This window comes from Corapipo altera, unplaced genomic scaffold, assembly GCF_003945725.1.
Source record: "Corapipo altera isolate COAL_440 unplaced genomic scaffold, ASM394572v1 56, whole genome shotgun sequence".
Lineage (NCBI taxonomy): Eukaryota > Metazoa > Chordata > Aves > Passeriformes > Pipridae > Corapipo > Corapipo altera.
This window is the reverse complement of record NW_020884896.1, coordinates 4,597,578-4,622,961: the sequence shown is the minus strand read 5'-3', so window position 1 is coordinate 4,622,961 and position 25,384 is coordinate 4,597,578. Positions and strand designations below refer to the sequence as shown.

Sequence of the window (25,384 nt, the reverse complement as noted above, 5' to 3'; positions counted from 1 at the left end):
CCCGGGCGGCAGCCATGGAGCGGCTCGGTGTGACCGCGCCGCTCCCGCTCCACAGGCATGGACGATGGGTTCCTCATGGAGGTGTGCGTGGACTCGGTGGAGTCCGCCGTCAACGCGGAGCGCGGAGGTAAGGCCCGGGGGGCCCCGCGGGAGGGGCCGGCGGCGTGGCGGGGCCGGTTCTGACGCGCTTCTCCGCAGGTGCCGGGCGGATCGAGCTGTGCGCGGGCCTCGTGGAAGGAGGGACCACTCCGAGCATGGGTGAGCCGCCCCCGCCCCGGGCCCCCTGCCCAGCCATCCCTCCATCCCCGCCCCTCTCCCCTCCCTCCCGTCTCCCGTCCCGCCCGCCCAGGGCCGGCGGTGCCGTGTCGGGGCGCTGAGCCCCCCGTGCCGCCCGCAGGGCTGCTGCAGGTGGTGAAGCAGTGCGTGCGGGTGCCGGTGTTCGTGATGATCCGGCCCCGCGGCGGCGATTTCCTGTACTCGGACCGCGAGGTGGAGGTGATGAAGGCCGACATCCGCCTGGCCAAGCTGCACGGCGCCGACGGGCTCGTGTTCGGGGCCCTCACCGAGGACGGGCGCATCGACACGGAGCTGTGCACGGCGCTGCTGGGTGAGGTGTCCGCGGGCACAGCTCTGTGCTGGGACAGGGGCCCAGAAAGATCTGTACGGAGTGCTTTGGTCTGCATGTCCCGTCTCTTTCCACTTTCTCCAGTTTCATGTGCTGCCGCACTTGTGAGACATTAAGTAATTAAGAAACTTTGCAGCCCGGGGCCCACAGCCCCAAACTGCTCACACAGAGTTTGAGGCCACCTGGGCCATAATAGCAAGGTCTGAGAAGGCTTAGATGAGCTGCTTTTAGAGCATTAAACTCTTGGGTTTTGTCCCTTTATTTCTTTGCCCTTTTTTCTTTATCTCCCTGATGCACATATCTAGGATATGTGTCTCCTGGACCTTGGCCTTGTGGGTAGCTGGCAATTCATCTTCATTTTTTTCTCTTAACACACCCAGTGAGAAAAGATGACAAGAGAGAGGTGGAAACATATAAAAAGCTACTGAAGCTGCAGTGGGAATTCATTAGTCCAGACCACAAATGTGTGGAAACAAATTCCTTTTCTCTCTGAATCTCTTCTGTGAGCTACAGGCAAAGCTAAAGAGAGCTGAGCCTTTCCCTTGTGTGCTGCTGAGGGTCTTGTACAAAGGTGAATGTGCTGTAAGGAACGCAGCAAAAGACAAGGGTCTTGCCAGGACTTGGCTCCACTAGGCCAGTGAGGTGCTCTGCTGGAACCAGTGTTTCTAGGGCAGGTGGATTTCGTTTTGTAGAAATAAACTTCGCATAGTAAATAGAGCACCACTGGTGAAGTTTGTTGTGGTCTGAGACCAGAAATCACAGGTAGTGAAAGAAATCACAAAAATCAGCTCTCCTGCTTTCCAAGAGCAATGGTCTTGTCCTTTCCCTAGGTATATGATACAACTTCCTTTGCTTCCTACAGAGAAAGACATCTATGGTGGAAATGAAGGTTCTGCATGTTCTAGACAAGATAGGAGGTTTTGGTCTTACTCTTTATGGGTAAACAAATGGTTTGTTGCTTTCTCAAAGGGCAGAATAACTCTTCCCCACCAAAGAGCTTGGCCAAACAACAGCTGCTGCAGTGTTCCCAGCAAGTACTGGGACTCTTCTGAACTGCCTCAAAATGGCTTGAGGAGCCTTTACCCTCTTTCCTGTCATGCACTTTTCTGATTCTAGTACAAGGAACTCTCTGTACCAGCCCTGACTGACCATATGTCTTCTTGTTGCAGCCGTGTGCCGTCCCCTGCCAGTCACCTTTCACCGCGGTGAGTTGCTGGGGACAGTGGCCCGGGCAGGGACCACCCTGTGCCCCACTGCCGGCGGCAGGTGGGGCTGGGAGGGAGCTCAGCTTAGTGTCCTTGGGTCGTTCTCTGCAGGGGGAAAGCTCTGCAGGCTGTGCAGGAGAGGGAAGGTCCAGGGGGTTCAGGCTCGGGGAGTTGTGTTACTGCACTGTGAGAGAGGAGGTGTCTGAGGAGTTGAGGATGGTGGCCCTGGCACTGCTGCAAGGGCCTGAGCTGGCTGGGGGACAGGGCTTGAGCACAATGAACCGAGTGATTTCTGAGCTGTTGTTCTGGTCTCTCAGCCTTCGACATGGTGCACGACCCTCTGGTGGCACTGGAGACCCTGATTTCTCTGGGGTTTGAGCGGGTGTTGACGAGTGGCTGTGACAGCTCAGCACTGGAAGGATTGTCCTTGATTAAGAGGCTTGCGGAACAAGTAAGTGCTCACTGTGTTCTCCTGTGGCTGCTACCTCTGGGTGTTGCCTGCTACCTTTATGGTAGCCCTCATTTCTGTAAGGGCACTTCTGTCAGAGAGCGCTTGCCTTCCCTCCCTTGCCTGGCTTTAATCTGTTTTCCCAGTTCCATATGGGCTGGGCCCTAAAGTCTCCCACAGCAAAGACTGGTTGAGTCATTCTTGCTCACAGACAGTGGGGAGGGTGGTGGGAGTTGGTTTCAACAGCTGGTGTGATGAGCCCACACAAACAGCAAAGTGAGGTCCCTGCTGGATGTTTCACAGTTCTTATTAGGGAAATGCAACAGGTAGCCAGGTGGGATACAGAGGTAGGAGGGAATGGGGACAGGTTGTTTTAGCTGTAGCGGCAAATTCTTTTCCACGTTTCCTTGTAAAACATGAACAGAACAAAAAAGATGGGTGAGAGGGAATGAATTGTAGGCCATGGTGACATCCATGAGTTTGTGGAAAGTGCTGCATGTGAGGTTTCTTTGCCACACCACAAATGCACATGTGGATGTAGTGCTGAGCAATATCAGTAACATGTTGTTCTTCTTTCAGGCAAAAGGCAGAATTGTGGTGGTACCAGGTAATGTATTTTTGTCATCTTTTACCAGGTCCTCAATCCCTAGCCCTTCCTTCTTAGGCTCCTGCTTGGGATCCACTCTCTGATCTGGCTTTCTGAGCTGGGTGCCCAGGAGGAGCACCTCCTGCCCCAGTGTGAGTAAAGGCCACCTAGAGCCCTGCAGCTGCTGCTCACTGCAGGAACTGGGGACAGCTCTAGTTCTGTAGAATAACATGAATCAAGGCTTCTCCTGTTTCTTTTCATGTGCTTGGGTCTCCATTGTCCCAAGGGCTGTGTTTTCCCTTCAGTGTATGTGGTACTTGTCCCTTATGGGTAGGTCCCAGCGTGATGTCAGGTCTGGGACAGTGTCATTTGCTTGGTGTGTGACATCGGGTTTGTTCCCACCAGGAGGTGGCATCACGGAGCGCAACCTGCAGAGGATTCTGGAAGGCTCCACTGCTTCTGAGTTTCACTGTTCTGCTCGCTCAGCCCGGGACTCAGGGATGAAGTTCAGGTAACTGATTATTTGTGATTATATTTTAGCAGAACTGTACAAGGGAAAGGCTAGATGAGTGTGAACATGAGTTTGTAGAACAGGCATAAATTTCAAACAACTTCCTGGGTGCTGTTGCACTCTTGTGCTTGAAATTGTGAGAGGTGCCTGACACAGTATTCTGCAGTGTATGAATCCAAGTGCTCCTCATCTGGACACGAGTTCCATGCAGAACCAGATCCTTGGAGCATTTCTCCTGCTGCTGCCAGCCTGGGAGTTGTGAGTGCACTTGTGTGGCACTTGGGAAGGCAGATTCTGGGATGTAGTTGCCTTTTAACACCAGCATGCAGAATTTGGGAAACCAGTGGGATGTGCCTCAGAGGAATGAGCAAGGAATGGGTTATATTTGTCCACAGATCTGCACTGGGTTTCTGCTGATGCTGTTGTTTCTTGCCTTTGGATTATTATTCTTTCTGTTACTGTCCCATCTTCAGTTTGGGTGGCACCAGCAGGTTCTTTGGCCACTGCTGAGATGAGGGGAGATAGGTTTTTTTCTTGTGTTCTGTCTCACCCATCTGTATCACCAGCAGATAGTAACCATTGGTTTTCCTGACAGAAATCCAAACGTTGCCATGGGAGCGTCCTTCTCTGCCCCTGAGTACTCCATAAAGGTGGCAGATGTGGCCAAAGTGAGGACCCTGAATGCAATTGCAAAGAACATTCTGTAGTGGAAGGCACCGTGCTGGGACAAGGACACAGAGACTCCAGGGTCTTCCCTGCCACATGGACAGATGGATACTGCTTCCGTCCTCAGGCTGCAGAGGACATGCACTAGGTGATGAAGCCTGACACCTCTTCCCTTGGCTTCCCCTGAAAGACCAGTCCCTGGCCTGGAAACTGATGTTGGCTGTTTTAAATAAAAGGACTCATTCCCAGATGTTGCAGCAACAAGCTGTTGGGCAGTATTTGGGAGGAAGGGAGCTGAGCAAGTAGGGGGACTGAATTGTATAGCACTGCATGTGATTGTCAAATAAACACTGCAGCTGCCCCCCTCTTGCTGTGGTTTTCTAAAATTTATTTATGTTTTTAGGTAAGACTGTGATCCATGTTGCACAGCCTGAAAAATCAGACCCCTGCTGCACCAGAGGAGAGTAGAATCATATCCAGAATGCCAGGGAGGGAAACATGATAGCAAGAGCTGGAAAACAAGGCCTGCTGTAGTCAGCCAGTAGGATTAGCAGTGCAGCAGCTGCTGGGTAGAGAGAAGCACATTGATATGTACAGGTGATGAAGACATTCATTTGTAATGGAAGGGAGTTTCTCACTACCTGACTCATGAGGTGAGGCGGCTGTGAGACATCCTGGGCTGTGGGCCCTCAGAGCTTGAGATGGGGGGGGGGGCATGTGATGAGATTTCTTGGGAGGACCAAGTGCTTTTTCTAAGGGATTTTTCATGCCCTTTTCCGAATGTGAAGCACAAGCTGTTTGTTCACCAGACAGTGTTTGGGGAATGTGCCATTTGGGTCATTGCTACCTAGTCGTGATTGAAGCCCCAGACTCGTATCAGTCACCCTGCAAAATACCCAACAGAAGATCCGAATGGCATCAGAGTGGTCCGTTAAAAGAGTAGAGACCCAGAGATAAAGCAACTTTAACCTTGCTGCCTCCTCTTCTGTAAAAGCTGAACAGAATCCCTCTGACAGCAGAGATAGTGGACCTTCTTAGGAAGCAAAAGCAGGATTCAGATTTCTCTGTCCATCTTGGCAATAGCTTGCAGCCTGTGAGGATATACAGCAAAAATGTGGTATTTGACAAGGTGGCAGCACTTTTGTGCCCTTAAACAGAATCAGGTCACTGAAAGCCTATAATCATTGTATTTTCAGCTCAAAGATTACACCCACCTGTTCATGTGGATCCAACAGGAGTATCACTCTCTCCCAAAACACACCTTGGGAACATAAGTGGTAGTTCTTAACAGAGGATATGAGAAGGGAATGACTGCCTAATGCTGGTGTCAGAGCTGTCATCAGCACTGACATATGCAGGCAGTAGGAAGGATCCAAATTTGGAAGAAGAAATTATTAAATTTGTTTTTATAATCAATGTAGTTCAGAATATCTGATTTAAGAGTTCATGACTCGTGAGATTTCATGAGTCATGGTCATGATTAAGATACTAGTAGCTCAATTAAGATGAATATTCTGCTGACACAGAGTTTGGCTCTTTCCTCTGTGTTTAAAGTTCGAAAATAAAAAGGCTTTTGAACTCGAATGGCATTACAGTGTGACAAAGCAGAAAAGCAGAGAAATAAATTCTTCAGAGAAGAGATGAGTAGTGAGGGCTGGACTGATTTATAGATTGCTTGGCAGAAACCTCTGTCCTGGATTGGCGTGATGCCTATTTTTTGAAAAGTTATACCGTGCTGGACAACAGATGGATAAAGGCAGGGGAATACAGGGAAACTGATATTGTCGGCCAGAGAGGTGCTACTGCTTTGATTATCTTGGTCCCAGTGAAGATTTTTTGGGTATTTTAGTGAAGGAAGCTTTATGGAAGGAGCTGAAGGACAGTGAGGTGGCTTTGTGTGTTTTTAGGAGAAGCATGTCCCAGGTATGAGGGTAGAGAAAGTGAGGGTGTACTTGCTTTGAACATTAAAGAGAGCTGGCATCCTGTGCTGAGGGAAACACTCCAGCTCTGAATGAGAGCAAAGATGGGGCAGGGATGGGCTGTGACCTGTACTGAAAACCGAGACAAGCAATGGACAGGACATTACAGAGGAAGGTCTCACCAGCAAGTGGTCCCCTTGGTATCAGTGCTTCAGGTGGGTTTGAGCAAGGCCACAGGACACCTGTGCCAGTGGGCAGAAAAGAATTGTAGCAGCAGTCTGAATGGAGAAAGGCTGTGGAAGTGACTGCTTCATTTACTTATTTCTTACTCATCGCATCAGATTGCAGCTCTCATCAGCAGTGTACTGATTCTGGCCTGGAGGACCTAGCACTAGGGATAGTTTTATTTACAAAAACGTGGATTTAATCAGAGGAACCAGTAATAATTAACCAAGGAGTTGGACATTGAGCCTTTCTCTGTTATTGATGGTTCCTGAGCAATTACTCATTGGGTCACCCTTGACTTCTGAGTTATCTACTAACTCAGTGAACAATGAGACAATGTGATCCTTGCAGTCACCCTACCTTTCTACTGTTCCTCAAGAGCACAAATGATTAAGCAAATCCAGTTCCAGCCTTAGAGACACCATCCTCATGTGTTCCTATCATACTTCCACCTTTCTAAGCAGCAGGGTGATGTTTTAATGGCAGTCACTGTCCTCAGGAATGTTCCTCTGTCTCCAGTGATGGGGGTTGCCTTAGAATGAAGATTCAAAGTCTCTTTGGGGTTTTGTGGCCATGCAGCTGCCATAACATGCAGACAACATGGAAATGCTGGTAAGAGAGAAGCAAAAGGAATATCTCAAAAAGCCTCCAGGCTCTGCAGGCAAGAAGTTGGTAAAAGGAGCCCAGATCCTGGGTATTCAGAAAGACCAGTGCAGCATGTGGTCAGCTCAGCTACCAGACACTGCAAATCCTCAACCCTGGGGCACTGCTGGTGTCATGGGCCTCCTTGCTGGTTGGCATATGAAAAAAGGGTACTGTCTCCTTTTTTCTTCTGTGGGACCAGCTCTTGCTGGACTTTTTGTCACCATTCAGCAGGCTTGTTCTGGCAGGAGAGATCGTTGCAAAAAAGCAGTGTCTTCAGTGGGTCCATATGAGCTTGTCTCTGTTGGTGTGCACTGATGAAGGCTGGTGGTTTCTGAACAGTGGCTGTGGTGTCCTGCAGTGACTCTCTGGCTTCCCTGTATCTCCCCTTTGATCTCTTTTTTGCGTCTTCCTCTCCTCCCTTCCCCTGATCCCATGTGGTTTCCCAAGCCCTTTTGGTCACAGCTTTGGTTTGTGGTGTTGTGCAATAGCACCAAGTTAATAAATAACTGTGTGTCATCAGGGATTTTGTCCCAATGCTACTTGAGGGCGTGGGGGGACTTTTATCCCAAGCATCCACCCAGGACTTGGGCAGAGCACGGGGAAGGAGCTGCCGTCTCTTCTCCCCTGAGCCATGTCAGCAGCCCTGGAGGAGTTCTGCGGCTCCGTCTTCTGGGTGAGTGGCAGCATCATTCCTATTGCCTGTTCTCGGGGCAGGGCACTCAGTGGATGGGGAGAGCAGTAGATCCCAAGGCTCACAGCTTGTCCTGCCAGTGGAACCCAACGGCCAGCAGTCGGCAGAGGTTCTGATATTTATCCAGGAGTGCCACAGCACTGAGAGCTGTGCAGTGCCTGCATGGTATTCACAGGACACTGAGGCAATGACAGCTCCCTAAGTGAGCCTTGGCCTGTTTTGGCCCAGCTGGAAACACAGTACACCTTGCATAGACCTCTTGGGGAATGATTTGGGTCCAGCTGCTTCAGCTGGCTTGACTCCACCTAGGGAGCCTGTCCCAGGCTCAGGCAGATAAATGGGAAGAGAGATATGTCAAACTTTGGCTGAGTGCTGAAATGCTCAGCCAGGAGGGTGGGTGTCAGGAGGGGTGCAGTGGGGGTGGGCACCTATAGGAGTGCTGGCTCTTGTGCTGTGAACCAGGTGAGAGTCAATCCATCCCAACTGACTTTGTTTTCTGTCCTTGCTGCCCCCAGAATGATTCTTACCTTGCTCGTCCAGATGCCGACCTGCCTGTGTGCTTCCAGCAGACTGTGCTGGTCTGGGTCCCCCTTGGCTTCTTCTGGATTTTGGCTCCATGGCAGCTCTTGCCCATATGCAAATCCAGAGCCAAGAAATCATCTGTGACCAAACTCTACATCATCAAGCAGGTAGCGTGGGGCTGAGGGGGCACAGATGACAGTGTGGGGCAACCTGGAATGGAGGTGGTGTAAGTGGAAGGCCTCTGTGCTGGAGTCAGGTGTGGGATGGAGAGATGAGAAATGTAGGAGAGAAGGAGCAGTGGGATAGGGCACCATATGGGACAGAAATGTAAACGGGAGTCTAAGATGATGCCTATATCTGGGACAGAGGGGACAATAGGGGTGGAATACACTGGGAGGGAGGGCAGAGTATATACTGGGGCTTCTCTTGTGGTCTGTTATCCTCCAAACTTAAAATTATGGCAGTGCTCCTGTGGAACTGTTGCAGCTTCACAGTGATGAAAGCTCTCACGGGCCAAGTGTGGGTTGAAAAGGGTGTAACAGTGCATGGAACACAGTGCTTCTATGCCAAACTGTGTTGTCTTCCAGTGGTTCCCAGTTTCCTCAGTGGTGTGGGTCTCCCCTCAAGGCTGCCCCCCTCTCCTCACAGATGCTGACTGCTTTGCTGGTGGTGACGGCAGTGGCAGAGTTGGCCCTGGCATTTGTAGAGGACACAGAGCAAGACACCGTGCCAGCTGTCAAGTACACGAACCCCAGCCTGTACATCGCCACCTGGGTAAGGGATCAGCTGATAAATGTGCTGTGTGTCACCAGAGAGACACAGTGTGAGACCATGGGCCAAGCAGCAGAAAACTTCCCTGCCTGTTCTCAGAGATCAGTGGGAAACTGTGTCCACGAGGGAAGTGTAGCCTGCAAATTGAACAGGGACTAGCACTCAACATGTGTGAGTGGAGCGTAAGGGCAATTCATTGAGCACAGGTGTCTGGTTGTGCAGTGTTCCCTGCTTTTATCCTTAAAACTGGGATAGGTTCTACGCCTCTGTATGTAGCTGAGCTGTCTCTGATAGAAGCCTTGCTAGCAGCTGCATGGGTTTCACAGGATTGATTACATATCGTGAACATCAAACCATGGCTTGCTGCTCTGATGTCTCACAACTTCCCATGAGTTGCTGCTCACTTTTCTACAGAGTCAGGAGAAGTACCACAGGATGACCAGGCAGAGGAGAAAGCTGAGGACATAGGGGCTATTAGCTTGATGGAATATGTACATGGAAGTTACAGATATCCTGTGTGAGACATGGCATATTCTAACAGTCTTAACAAAGCCAAAATGCTCAGGAAATGTTTAAAAACAAAAGTAACATCCCCATTTGCTATCCTTCGTATTTTGTCATGTCATTTAATTTCACGTGCAGAGTCCATGTGGCATGATAAGACAAGGGGACTGCCCACAGAGAGGACTCTGCACTGCTGGGACATGACACAGGTTTAGTACCAGTTCTGGAGGCAATATGCAGGAGAGAGGGTGTGACTCCTGATGACTGGGCATGTCTGACGATGTGTATGACATGTCTGAGAATCTGAAGTGAGAACAGCTGAAAAGAGAAATAGTGCCCTGCTGTAATGTCAGGGTACCTTCAGACCTGATCTTATGTCTTCCTGAAATAAACCTTTGCCATATGCAGTTAACTCTGAAGCTTATGTAGAGTTGACAGTGAGCTCAGGCACTGGGAGCTCAGTGTATTCAGGGCAGTGAATCCCAGCCTTTCATGAATGCTGGCACCCCGGGACAGATGCTTCAAAGACACTTTTAGAGTCTAGACCTAGTCCTGCAGCCCTACCTGAACCTCTAACTGGTCTTTCTTCCCGCAGCTCCTGGTCCTGCTGGTCCATGAGGCACGACGCTTCTGCTTGCGCAGAGACTCGGGGGTACTTTTCTGCTTCTGGATACTGTCCCTGCTCTGTGGGATATTGCCGTTCCAGTCACTTGTCCGGAGAGCCCTGCAGGTTGGATTTGACAGGAAGCTCTGTGCTTCCCTATGGTCGTGTTCTGTACCCAAGGAAAGTCCTTCATACTTGTCTCTTGGCAAGCTCTCTGTGGTATCACACAGATCCCAGCTGCCCTGGCAACCTTGGGGAACGAGAAAATACCTGAGAAGGAATTGCTCTTTTAATTCATCCTATCTCTTTGGGGAGGTATAAGGTCTCCAGGACCAATTTCTCTGCTTACAGACTTATGGGAGGAGGTCAGGAAGAAGTGGCAAAAGGAAGCTGATCCAGGCTGCACAGCGAGTTTTGCACTGCTGCATTGTGCTCAGCCATGTTCACTGTCCTGGGGATGGATCTTGTCACTGAGTACCAGGTGGCCTTGAGACAACCCCCAATAATAACCCTGGGCTTTCTACTCCTGCAGGAACCAATCTCCGACCTGCCGCGGTTTATCCTCTTCTTCATCTCCTATGGGCTCCAGCTGCTCATCTTCCTTGTCTCAGGCTTCTCAGATGTTGCCCCAGAAACAAAGGAAATCAGGAAGAAGGTGAGAGGACCATGTGGGAGTGGGCTTGGGGCACCACATCCCATGCATTGTGTTGGGCAGGGTGAACTCCGTGTAGGCTATGGAACCTGGAACTCCATGCTCCAGGCCCCTTGGGGAGGGAAGACCTGAGGGCTTCAGCACATGGCACAGCAAGAGCTGCAGCCTGCAGCCTGGGATATCTGCATCTGTATCCAAAGGGGGCTGCTGCTGGCTATGAGATGGGGTTCTTGGGGTGGGATCTAGCACAGTTGGAAACTTCTGGGGCTCCTTAATGGCTGGGGGTGCTGAATCAACTCTAGTCAACACCACTTCTCAACATCAATGATCTCTTGGTACCTACTTTGCTTTGTACCATAGAACCCAGAGGTGACAGCCTCCTTCCTGAGCTCCATCACCTTTGAATGGTACAGCAGGTGAGCAGGGCTCCGTGGGAGGTGGGGCTGGAAAAATGCAAGAGTGCTTCAGGGCTGGCCCAGCCCTGTTTGGGGGAGGCTGCAGCACAGGCTACTTGGAGTTAGTAATGAGAGGCACCACACTGGGTTTGGTCTATGCAGCCTGAGCCCAGTGCCATGCTGGGTGTGAAGTCCTTGCATTTTCAGCAAGGACTCTCCAACAAGTGTCATGCAGGAAACTTGCTGAGAGGTTTCTCTGCCCCACAGCATTGTTTTCAAGGGCTATCGCAAGCCTTTGGAGATAGAGGATGTCTGGGAACTGAAAGATAAAGACAGGATACAGGCACTTCACACTGCTTTTGAGAAGAACATGAAGACTGCCATACGGAAGGCCCAAGCTGAACTGGAGAAACGGAAACGCAAGAAAAGACACCAGAAAGGTGACCCAGACCATGGAAACAATATGACCAAGGCCCAGAGCCAAGACATCCTGGTGCTGGTAAGTCCATTCCTACTCTTGGCCTTGTATGGGACTGACACATCCAGGTCCAGCCTCAGGGAACAGGGTCACCCAATGTCCTTGCAGCCTCTCTTCGATTCTGCAGGGCCATGGACAAGGATGGGGGAACCCATGATAGGGTGTTCCCTGTCCTTGGCAGATCCCCATGTTTTGAGAGACCAAGAAAGTCTACATCCTTCTGCCCTACAGAAGGACAGGAACCACCCTCAAGTCTACAGTACAAGCAGCTCCCTTATCTCTATCTTTCCCTACCCCAAATACCTCCCAGCAAAGAAGTCAGACTGAACATCACTCCATAATCATCCCTGGCCTCAGGTTCTTCCTGGGGTGCCTGATTTTTGGCCTGAGAGGTTCAGGGTGGTTTGGGTTTTGCAACAATTGTCTTTGGCACATGAGAGATGTGTTAGTCCTGGGTGTGTATGACATGAGCAGAGATCAGTGAGAGGGAACATGACAGGAGGTAAAGCAAAGGCTTTATTCAGGATACCTGATCTAGGGTCTGTGTCTGTGATGCTGCCCTGGAAGCATCTTTCCAGGTGCAGGAAGCCTGCACAACCAACTCCTTCATTTCTGTGTGGACTTCCCTCCAGGAGGAGAAGCAGCCGAAGAAGAAGAAGAAGAAAGGAGACAAAGGCGACTCTGACCCTCCTGAGGATTACGCCAGGGGTTGGTTGATGAAAACACTGGGCAAGACCTTCCGGCAGAACCTCATGCTAGCAGTGGCATTCAAGCTGGTGCATGATGCACTTGTGTTTGTCAGCCCCCAGCTGCTGAAGTGAGTCTTTTCTCTCTGTCCCTATCCATGTTCTGTCCTGACTTTTCACCCAACCCCACCACCTCCCTCTGTGCACTGTATCCAGGCCCACCATCTCCATATGTCTACCTCTCCCAGCCCCAGACCCTCAGGACATTTTGTGCTCTCACTAAAGGTGGGGGAATATGCCTGGTTACAGTTTAATGAAGAATTGATTTGAGCTGGCTGCCAGCTTTTATGGGTAATAGCTTGCTCCTCGCTCCTTGCATCCTCTGTTACGCAGCCCTACTCCCTCGCTGGAGACAGTCCTGGCTCTTCTCTGGGACCCTTCATGAGTCAGTCGGGCTCAGCCCAACAGGGCCATCCCAATTCATTTTGGAGAGCAGCACAGTCTCTGTGGATGATCTGACATTACTGACCCACTGCTGTGTGTGAAATGCAGTGTCCTTGGCAGAACAGAGCCGGCCAGCAGGTCAAGGGTCTCCAGCTTGCTGAACATTGAGCCAGCTCTCTAGGGCAGGGTCTCATTCACCGCTCTTGTGAGGATGCTCTCCCTGCATTAATTTGCAGCATCCTGCTTGGGTCTGTCTCAGTAGAGTGAGTGTCTCATGGGCTTCTTTATCCTCCAGGCTGCTGATTGCCTTTGTGTCAGATGAGGAGGCTTTTGCCTGGCAAGGCTATTTATATGCCATCCTGCTCTTCCTGACAGCGGTGGTCCAGTCCATCTGCCTGCAGCAGCATTTCAGCTTGTGCTTTCAGCTTGGCATAAATGTGCGTGCCAGCCTCATCGCTGCCATTTACAAGAAGGTTTGTATGGTCCTGTTATCGTCCCTGTTTGCTTTCTCTGAGCTGGGCTGTGGATATAATCATTCATTGCCTGACCCATCAACCTGGGGTGACTGGGGTGTATGCACTTTACTTCTTAAGAAGGCACAGGAAAAACTTGGCTTGTGGGATGCCCACCCAGCTCTGGGGACACTGGATCCTAGCTCTGCTTGGGACCTGGGTGCTGCAGCCATGTGTTTGACAGCTACCAGGGGCTGAGGCAGGTTTCTCTTCAGAGCAGTATCACACCTAGGGCAATTGCCACCAGGGTTCCTGCACGAGGATGTGTTTTGTTTTACCCAGCATCCAGTGGCTCCTGGTGCGCAGGCAGTGAGGAGACTGCCTGTGGCCAGCAGGGAGGCACCAGGAGCAAACCCAGGAGCAGTTTCAGGCTGGCCTGCTAATTGCCTGCTCTGTACCATGCTTCTGGGAGCCAGGCTGCTCCCAGACTGGCTTGCGGTGACAATGTTTTCTCTTTCCAGTCACTCACCATGTCCAATGCCACCCGCAAGGAGTCCACAGTGGGAGAGACTGTGAATCTGATGTCAGCTGATGCCCAGAGGTTCATGGACATGGCCAACTTTGTTCACCAGCTATGGTCATCTCCCCTGCAAATTATCCTGTCCATTGTCTTCCTCTGGGGAGAGCTGGGCGCCTCTGTCTTGGCTGGCCTTGCAGTCATGGTACTGCTCATCCCCATAAATGCGTTCCTGGTTGCCAAGGCCAAAACCATTCAGGTCAGTGGTGGGTGCAAGATCCTTCCTGGTCTCACACTCCTGAGGCCCACTGTTGCTCTCTTCCCTCATTTTCCACACTCCCCTACCCTCTTCTGTTTTATTATAGATCTTTCCTAGCCTAGGAAGTTGATCTCACTTGGGCTGGGAGTAGCCTGAGCCAGGGGTGATCTGCTGCTATGAGCAGGAGACAGGTCTGTTCTACCATCACAGTTGAACTTGAACAAGATTAGAGGCAGCCTTGAGGACTGAAAGGAGATATTACCAACCATAAGATAAAGCTTTAGCTTCTACCTCACAGCAGGGTGTTGTTTTTCCCCAGATTGTCCAGAGCCCCAGGGGAGCCAAGGTCCAGCTTGGTGGGATGAGTTTTCTGGGTTCAGAAACCCATCCTTCCCTTCCCTGTGGCAGCCCAGATGTGTTTCCAAGGGTGAGCTGCTGTCTGGTTTCGGTGACATCTGGTTCTTCTGTTTGTAGGTGAGGAACATGAAGAACAAGGATGAACGAATGAAAATAATGACTGAAATCCTCAATGGAATCAAGGTGAGCAGTGGACTGGAGACTCCCCAGGCAGCTGCTGCACCCCTCTTCTTGGTGCACTGTACCTGGAGAGAGCCTACCTGTATAACCCTGTAGCACCAGTCTTATAGTCTAGCTTGGGGCCCCTGTGTCTGGGGTGTCCAAGCCTCAGTCTTTGTAATTCCCTTGGCTTCCTCACCTTTTGAAAAATTGGGTGGGGAGGAGCTCTGGGTTCCTGGACCAAGACTTGGGAGCCAAGAGAGGGTGTTTCTTGATAGTGAGCCCACTGCCATAGTGGCAGAGGGGCTGGCAGTGACCTGTAAGCTGAAAATGAGAGAGTGTCAGTGTGGAAGTGGGGGAGTGCTATAAGCCATGGGTTAGGACAGGAGAGGGAAGATGCAATGGCCAAGCAGGCTTCTGAGTAAGCCAGGAGCTGGTGATGGAGGTGCTGGCCACTAGCGAGCTGAGTGTGCAGGTGGGCTTTCCTGTGAAGCCAGCATCTGCTCACCCTGCTCATCCTGCAGATCCTGAAGCTTTTTGCCTGGGAGCCCTCATTTGAGAAGCGAGTTAACGACATACGGGGACATGAGCTCAAGGACTTGCTGAAATTCAGTTACCTGCAGTCGATCTCTGTCTTTGTGTTCACGTGTGCCCCCTTCCTGGTGAGTGACAACAGCCCCGGGGAGGGTTGCACCTTCCTCTGAATGGAGGCTGGGCTGTGTCCAAGGGGATGGGAAATATGGGGAATCTCATATGGAGTGCTCCTGCAGCGATGAAGGGGTTGATATCCCTTCCTCTGCCTGGGATGCAGAGTGTAGTCCTGGCTGCTGGCAGGAGAGCTGTGGTGGAAGGGGGTCCCATCAGGGTGGTGAGATGGGGCCCAAAGGAGAAGGGGGAAAAAGGAGGGGAATAGGTCCCCAGCAGAAAAGCACTGCTGAGGCCTAAGGGCAACAATGGGGGTCTGGACACACAATCACATTGATGGTGCTTTTTCCTGCTGTCTCTCCTAGGTCTCCTTGGCCAGTTTTGCCGTCTATGTGATGGTGGATGAGAACAACATCCTGGATGCACAGAAGGCCTTTACTGCTATTTCCCTTTTCAACGTCCTGCGTTTCCCCATGGCCATGCTGCCCATGGTCCTCTCTTCACTAGTGCAGGTCAGCCCTCCCATAGGGCAGGGGGTGCAGGGGGATCCTATGATACCTCTGCCCAAACCAGAACATGGGACTCAGGTGTGTGATGGACACCCAGGAGTCAGTGCAGGGGGGTGGGACAGGACTTACATATATAACACAGGTTTGGGGCTCAGAGGTTGGATGGGGACTGTGTGATGTGGTGCTCTGCTTATGGGGCTCCTGCCAGCCCACCCAGCTGCACCCCATGCCCATGTGCCATCCTCATCCTCTTTCTACCATGGCAGACCAATGTGTCGACTGCGAGGCTGGAACGCTACCTGAGCGGAGAAAACCTGGACACCTCAGCTATCCAGCACAATCCCATTCCAGGCAGGTGAACCTCCAGATTACTCCCCATGGGTCACAGGCTGTCCCCAGCCCTGGGCTTTCCCAGTCCTGAGGGCCCTCTCTCTGCTGACAGGCAATGCTGTGCGTTTCTCGGAGGCCACCTTTTCCTGGGAGCAGGACAGCAGTGCTGCAATAAGAGAGTAAGTGCTCTGCACCATATTGTTGGCAGATGGCTGGGGAACAGGAGGCTTTCTATGTTTTTAATTGGGGAAGGCTATCACTTCTCAGTGCTGCTAGACACAGATGTCCTAGAGACATTGCTCTGTGCTGGTCCCACTCAGGAGCCGTGGGTGACCTGGCAATGCTGCTTCCTAAGCCCTTGTATCTTTGCAGTGTCACCCTGGACATTGCACCTGGGAGCCTGGTGGCTGTGGTGGGGCCTGTGGGCTCAGGCAAATCTTCACTGGTGTCAGCTATGCTTGGGGAGATGGAGAATATCAAGGGACACATCAACATCCAGGTGAGAGGAGCCGGCTGGCACAGGGGGCTTTGGGGCTGCCTCTGAGCTCAGTGGGGAAGCAGCAGGGCAGGACTGTCTCAGAGTGGTGGCTCAGGGCAAGGAGAGGCTGCAGGAGTGGCAGTGCTCAGGCTGATGCTCTGACAAGGTAGCTATTCTTGTGTGTCTCCTTCCAGGGCTCCCTGGCCTATGTCCCCCAGCAGGCCTGGATCCAGAATGCCACTCTGAAAGACAACATCCTTTTTGGGTCAGAACTGGATGAAGCCCGGTATCAGCAGGTCCTTAAGGCCTGTGCCCTCCTTCCAGACCTGAAATTGCTGCCTGCGGGAGACCAGACAGAGATTGGAGAGAAGGTAGCAGCCCTGGGGGCTATGGATATTCCATAGCACTGGCAGCAGAGAACAGAGCTGTACCCCTGTGCCAGCCTCGTGCCCACAGAGGTCCTTCCTTTCCAGGGTATCAACCTGAGTGGGGGCCAGAAGCAGCGAGTGAGCCTGGCCCGGGCAGTGTACAGCAATGCAGACATCTACGTGCTGGATGACCCCCTGTCTGCCGTGGATGCTCACGTTGGCAAGTACCTCTTCAAGCACGTGCTGGGCCCAAAAGGGCTGCTGCAAAAGAAGGTGAGCACCCATGCCCCCCTACCCCCCACATAGCCAGGCAGGAATGGCACTGGCACAGTGTTAATGATCCAGGGAAGACAGGCTGCCTGCCTGGGACAGGGAAGGATCCTGTGGCTTTCACATGGAGCTGCAGCAGGCAGGAGAGGCCTCATGGGTGCCCTGTGTCTGCACTGATAAGCAGAGAGGTCCCCAGCTAGGGGATGGAGAGCCTACAGGCCCATGGCTGGGGAACAAGGAGTGTTCTGATGGTCCATTACCCTGCAACCGCTTTGTTGCAGACACGGATCCTGGTGACACACAGTATCAGCTTCCTGCCCCAGGTCGACAACATCGTGGTGCTGGCAGCAGGAGCAGTGACTGAGCATGGCTCCTACAGCAACCTGCTGGCAAACAAGGGGGCCTTTGCCCAATTCCTGAACTTGTATGGCAGGCAGGAGGAGGATGTTTCAGAGAAAAATAACACAGGTACTGGGAACACAATGGGGCTGTGGCAGTTAGAGGGGCTGTGCATGGATCTTGCGGATATGAAGATCTGATCTTTCAGTCTGACCTGGCTCTATCCAGCCCAGGCACCAGTGGTGGCTGCTGTGAATCCTTCCCAGCTTCTGGTAATCAGCAGCACAAGGACTTCCTGCCTAAGATTTGCACCCAGGCATTATGTTGAGCAGCCAGCAAAGGATCTGATTTTTTTACTCTCTTTTTAGTTCATTTATGTATATGTGTCCCAAAATCTTATGTGGCAACAGACTCCATATTTTAGTGATGCTGAGATGAGAGAGATCCTTTGGTTTATTCTAAACATGCCACTGGATAACATTCATCTTTATCATGTCCCCCAGTGCCATGGGGAGGAGTGATATCAGGTCAGGTGGATGCCCACCCTGCCTGGGCTCAGCACAGTTGTCCAACTGCAGCCTGGCTATTCCCAGACCACCCTGACAGGACCCATCTCCACCTCCTCAAGGGGGTACTCCTAAACTGGACTGATACGACCTACTACATCTTGAACCTACTAAACTAGCACAAACCTCTGCTTGAGGTCACACCAGTGGCAGTGAGCAGCAGAGACTGCCTTCACGCAGGTCTTTAGCCCTATGTCCCCTGTCACTTCTCCCTCCAGCACCGTGGATTTCTTCCTCCTCCTGCTGTACTGGGCTTGCAGCAGGGTTGGAGAAGGTGTGATTAGTGATGGTAGGACGTAGCCCGGGTGTGGGGTGAAACTATGTGCAGCAGAGGTGCATGGGATCTGCTCTCTCCTCAGTGCCTGATCCTACCTTCCCTCATCCCTGTGCTTTTAGTTCTTGGTTTAGCTGGGGATGAAGAGCAGAGTGATGAAGACCTTGAGCCTTGCGTGGAGGAGGGCCCTGAAGATGTGGTGACTATGACCCTGAAGCGAGAGGCCAGCATCCATCGGAGACAATTGAGTCGCAGGTAGGATGTCCCCTGAGTTCTTGGCTCTCTTCCCTGCTCCATGCCCTGCTCCCTCAGAGACATGAGTCTGGGGGCTTCCTGGGAATTTCCTGCTGGGAGCCTCCCTACCTGCTCCTACAAGCTGATCTGGGTCAAGGGCATTTACTCACATTACTCACAGTAATGTGTCACAACCTTACTCCTTACTCTCTGTGGTCTTCCCTGAAACTCGCACTGCTGGCTGGTTCTGCTTTTGGGGATGAGGGCTACAATTTCATGGCTGTAAATGCCTAATACTTCCACAAGGCTAATTCAAAGCTGCCCCAGTTGGGACATTATTTTCCAGTGGGCTCCAGCACTGGAGATCCAATGCAGCATAGGGATGGACACTCAGGAGATTAGGACCAATCCAACATCCTGTGATTAATGATGCCTATCACCTCCCTGCAGCCTTAGTAAAAGGAGCACCAGTTCCTGGAAGAAGGCCCAGGAGGAGCCCCCACAGAAAGTGAAGGGACAGCAACTGATTGAGAAAGAAGCTGTGGAAACCGGCAGGGTGAGGAGGATGGAGGATGAAGCACTGTGCTGCCAGTGCTACCAGCCCCTGACTGTGGCTCAGAGAAGTGTGGGCTGGTGTGGCCCCACTGCAACCAAGAGACACGAAGGGGACAGAGCTGCCTGGGACTGGTGGGCAAGGTGGTGGAGGGAGCACTTGGGCAACAAGGCAGGAGTCCCAAGTCTGTGCTGGCTGCTATTTGGCTGAGGTTTGCTGGGCAGTGGTAATGAGTTAAATTGGTCCACAGGTAAAGTTCTCCATGTACGTGCGGTACCTGCGTGCTGTTGGCTTGTGCTATTCCTTCTGGGTTGCCATGGGCTACGTTGCAGAGTACGCTGCCTATGTGGGGACCAACCTGTGGCTCAGTGCCTGGACAGACGATGCGCAGCGCTACCTGAACCAGACCTATCCCACGGCGCAGCGAGACCTGCGGATTGGTGTCTTTGGGGCACTCGGGGTGTCACAAGGTGGGTGTAGGAGGACAGGGGACCCGCTCACCTCAGCTGTGTGGTCCACAAGGGATATATGACTTGCAAGGCCTGCAGGCAGAAGTGCAGGAAGCAGCAGGGGACCCAACATTGTCTTCATTTGCCTACTGCTGCCTTCCTTCCAGCTCCTGGCTGAACAGGGGACAGATACCAGTCTGAAGCCAGCATAAACTGCCCCAGGAAGTCTGTGTTGCCTCCTTAGGTTGAAGATTACTGTCCTTAATCAATTTGGACATATTGCTAGGGCCCAAGGTTTTCCAAAAGGGTTAGTGTTCCTCCTGGGTGGGGTGGGATGCAGTTACTGGGGCGTCCCAGGAAGGTGGGATGCAGGACTATCCCAGTGGCTCACTGCAGAGCTGCTGGCTTGGAGCTGCTTTGTGACTCTGTTGAGCCAAAGGGTGCCTGGTGAACTGCTGTCACCCCCTCCCCCCTCCCTGTGCTGTCCTTGCAGCTGTCTTCCTGCTCTTTGCCACCATGCTGTCTGCTCGAGGTGCCACACGAGCCTCACGGGTTCTGCATCGGCAGCTGCTCAGCAACATCCTGCACGTGCCCATGAGCTTCTTTGACACGACCCCAATTGGCCGCATTGTGAATAGGTTTGCCAAGGTAAGAGAACAGCCCCAGCATGGAGAAGGTGTTTGTTCCAGCAGGTCTGGAGAGCGTTGGGTAATAACGTAACACTGCTGCTGTCGAGCACAGCTCAACTGAGCCCAGATAAGGGCCAGAAAGGGACCAGAAGGGCGTGGTGGATACAAGGCTGGTTGCTAGGCAAGCCACATCCTGGGCTATACTACAAAGACAGTGTCCAGCAAATTACAGGAAGTTGCTATGTCCTCTGCTCAGTGCTAAGGAGGTCACACTTGGATACTGTGTCCTGGTTTGGGGTCACCTGGTCAAGAAGGATGTGGAGAAACTGAAGAGGGTCCGTAGTAGATCACCAAGAGAGGTAGGAGCCTAGAGCTCATGTCCCACAGTAAGATGTCCTTCTGGTTATGGACTTTCAGAAAAATATACAGTCTTTTCTATGTAAGTGAAGCTCATAAAACAAAGAGAAAGCGAAAAGGAGGGAAATAAAGACAGGTAATTTCACGTGTGCTGCTGCTCTGTGTCTTCCTTTGGTGCCATCTCTTGGTTTTTGGGAATAAAATTTCTCTTGAAATCAAGCCTCAGGCCTTCTGGGTTTACTCTGAAATGAGAGAGTATGTGATGCCGAGCTAGGAGATGGATGAAGGCCAACTGGAGACCTGTGTGCTCCTGTCTGCATGGACCTGTAGTTAGTCCTGTCCCTGTTTCTGTCTCAGTTCCTGTTCCTGCATCCTGGGTCCAGACGAAGATGCAATTCCTAAAGCTGGTCTGTGCAACAGGGGAATATTATAAGAAGTTTTTCTGTTAAATCAGCTGTTCCCAAGCTAAGAGCTGTGGCCCTAAATGAGATTGTAACCATAGTACCAATTGAGGGTCATCCAATATTTTTACAAGTGTCTGGCACTGTGTTACCATATGAGTGGGTAGGAACCCTGTATGTGTGGGGTCTTTGGGATTCTCCCTCTCTCTGGGGTCACTGACTGCTTCTTCATATGCTCCAGGACATCTTCACAGTAGATGAGACCATTCCCACGTCCTTCCGCACCTGGCTCTCCTGTTTCATGGGCATCATTAGCACATTGATCACGATCTGCCTGGCCACTCCATTCTTCGCTCTCATTATTATTCCCTTGAGCATCTTCTACTATTTTGTGCTGGTGAGTAACTGTGGCTTGAGTGAAGCTTCTGCCCTGCTGAGAGCAGTATCTTTGTGGCTGCTGGTCTTTGTGTTGGTAACGAAGCTGTGTTCCTCATTTCAGCGCTTCTATATCGCCACATCACGCCAGCTAAGGCGTCTGGACTCTGTCACCAGGTCTCCCATTTACTCCCACTTCGGTGAGACGGTGTCAGGCCTTTCTGTGATCCGGGCCTATGGACACCAAGAACGGTTCATGCAGCATAACGAGACCATCATGGACATAAATCAGAAAAGTGTTTATTCCTGGATAATCTCAAATAGGTGAGTTTTACCCCTTATGCCACAGAACAGCCTGTAGCACCTCTTCCCAGGGGCTTCTGGGTCCCAAGAGAGGTCCCTGAGATGCTGCAGTTCTCCCTCTTGATCTCAGCATTGAGGGTCTGTATAGGAACTGGGGGAGTTTAGGATAGAGGTGCCATCTCTGGGAACGACACATGTTAGGGTGATTTTGAAAGACAGAATGTGGACCCTACAAAGTGTCCAGAGCCTGGGCAGGGTGAGCTGTGCAGTCAGGGACTGAGATGCTCTTGGTAGGTTCTGGGAAGAGGCTGATGTTTCAGGCCAGGTAGGAGCACGATGTGGGCACTCTTTGGTGTTGATGTCTTACTGGTAGATGCTTTGGGCGTGTGAGGGTTGTACAATTGGGGCTCCTTTGATATATGGCATTACCAGCAGAGGAGGTTATGTGTGAGACATGGACTGACATAAAATGAACATGCTTGCAGGCCACAAATGATCTGCAATGTGTGCCATGTGTACAGCACTGGGCTCAGGGCTGGGTGTGAGGGGTGCTGGTAGGGTGCTGCTCTTACTGGTGGGCTCCGTGTTGGGCACAGGTAGATACCTCTCTGCCTCTCCCACTGCCCTTCAGCTGTCCTCTCCTGGAACAGGTGGCTGGCCATCCGTCTGGAGTTCGTTGGGAGCCTGGTGGTCTTCTTCTCTGCGCTTCTAGCAGTGATTTCAAAGAACACTTTGGAGGGCGGCATCGTGGGTCTTTCTGTCTCCTCTGCTCTCAGTGTGAGTCAATGAAAGTGTTTTCTTATCCCAGGGACAGCCCTGTCCTGGGAGCTCTGGGCTGGCTGCAGGAGGCTGCCCTGTCTCCAGCTCTGATCCATGAAGAGGGGATTATCTGGGGTGTCACATCACCTGGGGAGTAGCTATAGAGCCAAGGAAGCACACATCCCAGTGTGAATGGATACTGTCTTCCATGAGGAGGAGTATAGTCCTGCTATGGATCAGAGATGTGGCAGGAAAGTTTTTGAAGAGCTAGAGAGGGTGGGCTGTGGCTGGGGACTGGAGATCCCAGACCAGGGACAGTCATGTTCAGGCTGAGTCCCTGACCTGAGGTGGGAGGTGGTTGTTCCTGCGTCCCACTGAGCTCTGCATCCTCTGATTCTGCCATGCAGGTGACCCAGACACTGAATTGGCTGGTGAGGACATCTTCGGAGTTGGAGACAAACATCGTGGCTGTGGAGAGGATACATGAGTACATGAAGGTGAAGAATGAGGTGAGGAAAACAGGGTTCAGGCAAGCACCTGCTGTACAGCGTGGTGCTCTCCAGCCTCTTGGAGTGCAAGTACCCACCTAATGCTCCTGTGCCCTCCCCCAGGCTCCATGGGTGACAGGAAAGCGTCCACCACGTGGCTGGCCCAGCAAAGGCGAGATCCAGTTCATTGACTACAAAGTTCGTTACAGACCTGAACTGGACCTGGTTCTTCAGGGGATCACCTGCAATATTGGGAGCACTGAGAAGGTACCTCTGCCCTCACCACACTCTGTAAAGAGTTACACTGTGTTAAAGCTGTTTGTTCCTCTTGGCTTCAGTCTGTGCACTAGGGAGGGATGGTGATGGGATGTGGCTCCTGGGGACTCAAGCTGCAGGAATGGGACAGTCTGGGAGATGGTGAGGGTAGGAAGGCCCACCAGAACAAGGTGGAAAGCATCTGCCCTCTTTTCTTCAGCCCTGGTCTAAAAAACTGCTTCCACAGGTCGGGGTTGTGGGCCGGACCGGGGCTGGAAAATCCTCCCTCACCAACTGCCTCTTCCGAGTGCTGGAGGCTGCTGGAGGGAAGATCCTCATCGATGAGGTGGACATAGCAACGATTGGCCTCCATGACCTGCGCAAGAACCTCACCATCATACCCCAGGTGAGCTGATCTCCCGTTTCCACATCCCACTGCTGCGTGGCTCCTCCACCTGGTTTCCTGGGTTATGCATTGCCCTCAAGTGCATCCCTGGGTGCTGTGGAGACGCCAAAAGCCTGTGAGCATGCTGTCACCACCTCCCCTGCCCAGCTGCAGGCAGCAGTATGGGCAGGATGTGGCCACGCTTGGGGGCCTGAAGCCATTGCCTGCTGAATGGCTGTGGTGTGGCTGAACACGGTGCTGTCCCTGGCAGGACCCTGTGCTCTTTACTGGAACCCTGCGGATGAACCTGGACCCCTTTGACCAGTACTCAGATGAGGAGGTCTGGAAGGCCCTTGAGCTGGCTCACCTGAAGACATATGTGCAAAACTGTCCTGAGGGACTGCTGCATCTCGTGAGCGAGGGAGGGGAGAACCTGAGGTGAGCAGGCCCAGCTCCCCTCCCTTCTCTTGCTCCAAGGGACCAGCCTGGAACAGCAGCCTCCAGCAGAATGGCTGTCCAGAAATGAGGACACAGAAGCTTCTGGGAAAAGAAGGTGGGAGAAAAGGGTACAGGAGCCAGGGCTCTCAGGATGCCAGCATGAGCCAGCCCTTCTATGAGGGCCCAGAAAAATGCTGAGAGATGGGGTGCTCAGGGTGGCAGATGCAGGGGAAAGGCCAGGCATAGCATTGGGTCAGGGCAGTGTGTGTCAGTAGGCTTGCAGAAGCTCTGATAGTGTCTGTTTAGTAACTCATGTTTTCCATCTCATCCCAGTGTTGGGCAGAGGCAGCTGGTGTGCCTGGCCCGGGCCCTTCTCCGCAAAGCCAAGATCCTCATCCTGGATGAAGCAACAGCAGCCGTAGATCTGGAAACTGATCATTTAATCCAGACAACAATCCGGAGCGAGTTTTCTGACTGCACTGTCCTTACTATCGCCCACCGCCTCCACACCATCATGGACAGCAACAGGTACCATGGGACAGTACCAAGGGGCAAGAGGAATGGGAATCCGGACCCCTAGGATGGGGCAAGAGGTGGCCAGCAGCAGAAGCAAGGATACAGCCAGAAGGGCAGGGGTGGATGTAGTGCCTGGGGCAGTAATACACAGTGGTTCCAGAAGAGAACAGAGGGATAGGAAGGTTGGCCATGCAGTAGTTATGCCTTTGTGGGAGAAACACTTTTTGGTATCGTTCTTTACAGCAACAGACCATATAGGCACTCGCTGTTGACACCTTACGTGAGTCACCCTGCCAGCACAGGGAGGAGGGCTGTGCCCTCACCACTGCTGAGAGGTGAACCACATAATATGGCCACAGGAGGAGTGAGACTCAGTGGGGGTGCAGCGCTGATGCCATCAGTGCTATCAACTCGGACCCTGGGAGCTCAGGCCTTCTTGTTCCCCTCTGCCAGGGTGATGGTGCTGCAGGCTGGGCAGATTGTGGAATTTGACAGCCCCGAGGAGCTGCTCCAGAAGCAGGGCATCTTCTCCATGATGGCGAAGGACGCTGGCATCACCAATACCGAAAGTACCACCCTGTAGGGGGAGCGCTGCAGCATCCAGGTGTGTGCGGGCAGCTCCCTCCTGCTGGCGCTCACCGAGCTCGCATCAGCATCTCCCCGCAGCCAAGCTGCCCAGGAATTTGCCTTTCTGCAGCTGGGAAGCAGAGAGGGTGGCTTCTCTGGTTGTCCAGAGACAGAGCATCTGGACTCGAGTGAGCTGTTAACATTGCTACCATGCCCTGCCTGCTGTGCACACGGGGGTCTGGAGCTGCTTAATTTATTCTACAGAGGGGAAAAGCTATCTGCGATGCAGGGAGATCCCGACCCCTGTTGGGGGTGGTCTTACTTTTTGTACTTCACCATGCCAGGTGAACCTACCTTAGAGATGCTTTAGCACTGTGAAATTAAATTACTGTTTAAGAGTGGATGCTATAATTTATTTACTTTTTGTAACTGTTTCTGGTCTTTCAACTTAAAGGCTGACATCAAGTAAGTCTTGGTTTAGCCTTAAACCCAGCTAGTGCTTGGGGGAAGCTGCCCACAGAGGTTACGCAGAGGGGTGGGCAGTCCAAACTGAGTGGCACAGCTATACCCGTGCA

The 25,384-nt window shown here is 52.2% G+C and overlaps 2 protein-coding genes across 4 annotated transcripts in view; both read left to right on the top strand.

Annotated features, from left to right (window-relative positions):
* Window positions 1–4,408, top strand: part of CUTC (cutC copper transporter) — a 4,874-nt gene extending 466 nt beyond the window's left edge. The window contains exons 2-9 of one of the 3 annotated variants that reach the window (XM_027647964.1): window positions 49–127; window positions 199–258; window positions 398–607; window positions 1,795–1,830; window positions 2,148–2,281; window positions 2,858–2,885; window positions 3,270–3,375; window positions 3,971–4,408. In XM_027647964.1, coding sequence (XP_027503765.1) covers window positions 58–127; window positions 199–258; window positions 398–607; window positions 1,795–1,830; window positions 2,148–2,281; window positions 2,858–2,885; window positions 3,270–3,375; window positions 3,971–4,082 — 756 coding nt within the window. In that variant the 5' untranslated portion in view covers window positions 49–57 and the 3' untranslated portion in view covers window positions 4,083–4,408. Of the gene's footprint in view, window positions 1–6; window positions 128–198; window positions 608–1,794; window positions 1,831–2,147; window positions 2,282–2,857; window positions 2,886–3,269; window positions 3,376–3,970 lie in introns of those variants that run through there. The other 2 variants (XM_027647963.1, XM_027647962.1) reach the window with 2 other exon arrangements.
* A 2,959-nt stretch (window positions 4,409–7,367) lies between these two features.
* ABCC2 (ATP binding cassette subfamily C member 2) lies at window positions 7,368–25,205 on the top strand. The gene is made up of 32 exons (XM_027647961.1): window positions 7,368–7,503; window positions 8,037–8,210; window positions 8,692–8,817; window positions 9,914–10,048; window positions 10,455–10,577; window positions 10,935–10,990; window positions 11,237–11,468; window positions 12,080–12,264; window positions 12,873–13,050; window positions 13,551–13,805; window positions 14,280–14,345; window positions 14,846–14,983; window positions 15,332–15,478; window positions 15,742–15,826; window positions 15,918–15,984; window positions 16,178–16,304; window positions 16,478–16,654; window positions 16,757–16,924; window positions 17,203–17,389; window positions 18,223–18,355; window positions 18,785–18,890; window positions 19,138–19,357; window positions 19,830–19,984; window positions 20,965–21,120; window positions 21,223–21,422; window positions 22,052–22,178; window positions 22,568–22,669; window positions 22,772–22,915; window positions 23,151–23,309; window positions 23,560–23,726; window positions 24,060–24,254; window positions 24,696–25,205. The coding sequence occupies exons 1-32, from the start codon at window positions 7,462–7,464 to the stop codon at window positions 24,823–24,825; spliced, it is 4,662 nt and encodes a 1,553-aa protein (XP_027503762.1). The 5' UTR covers window positions 7,368–7,461; the 3' UTR covers window positions 24,826–25,205.
* Window positions 25,206–25,384: the final 179 nt, after the last annotated feature.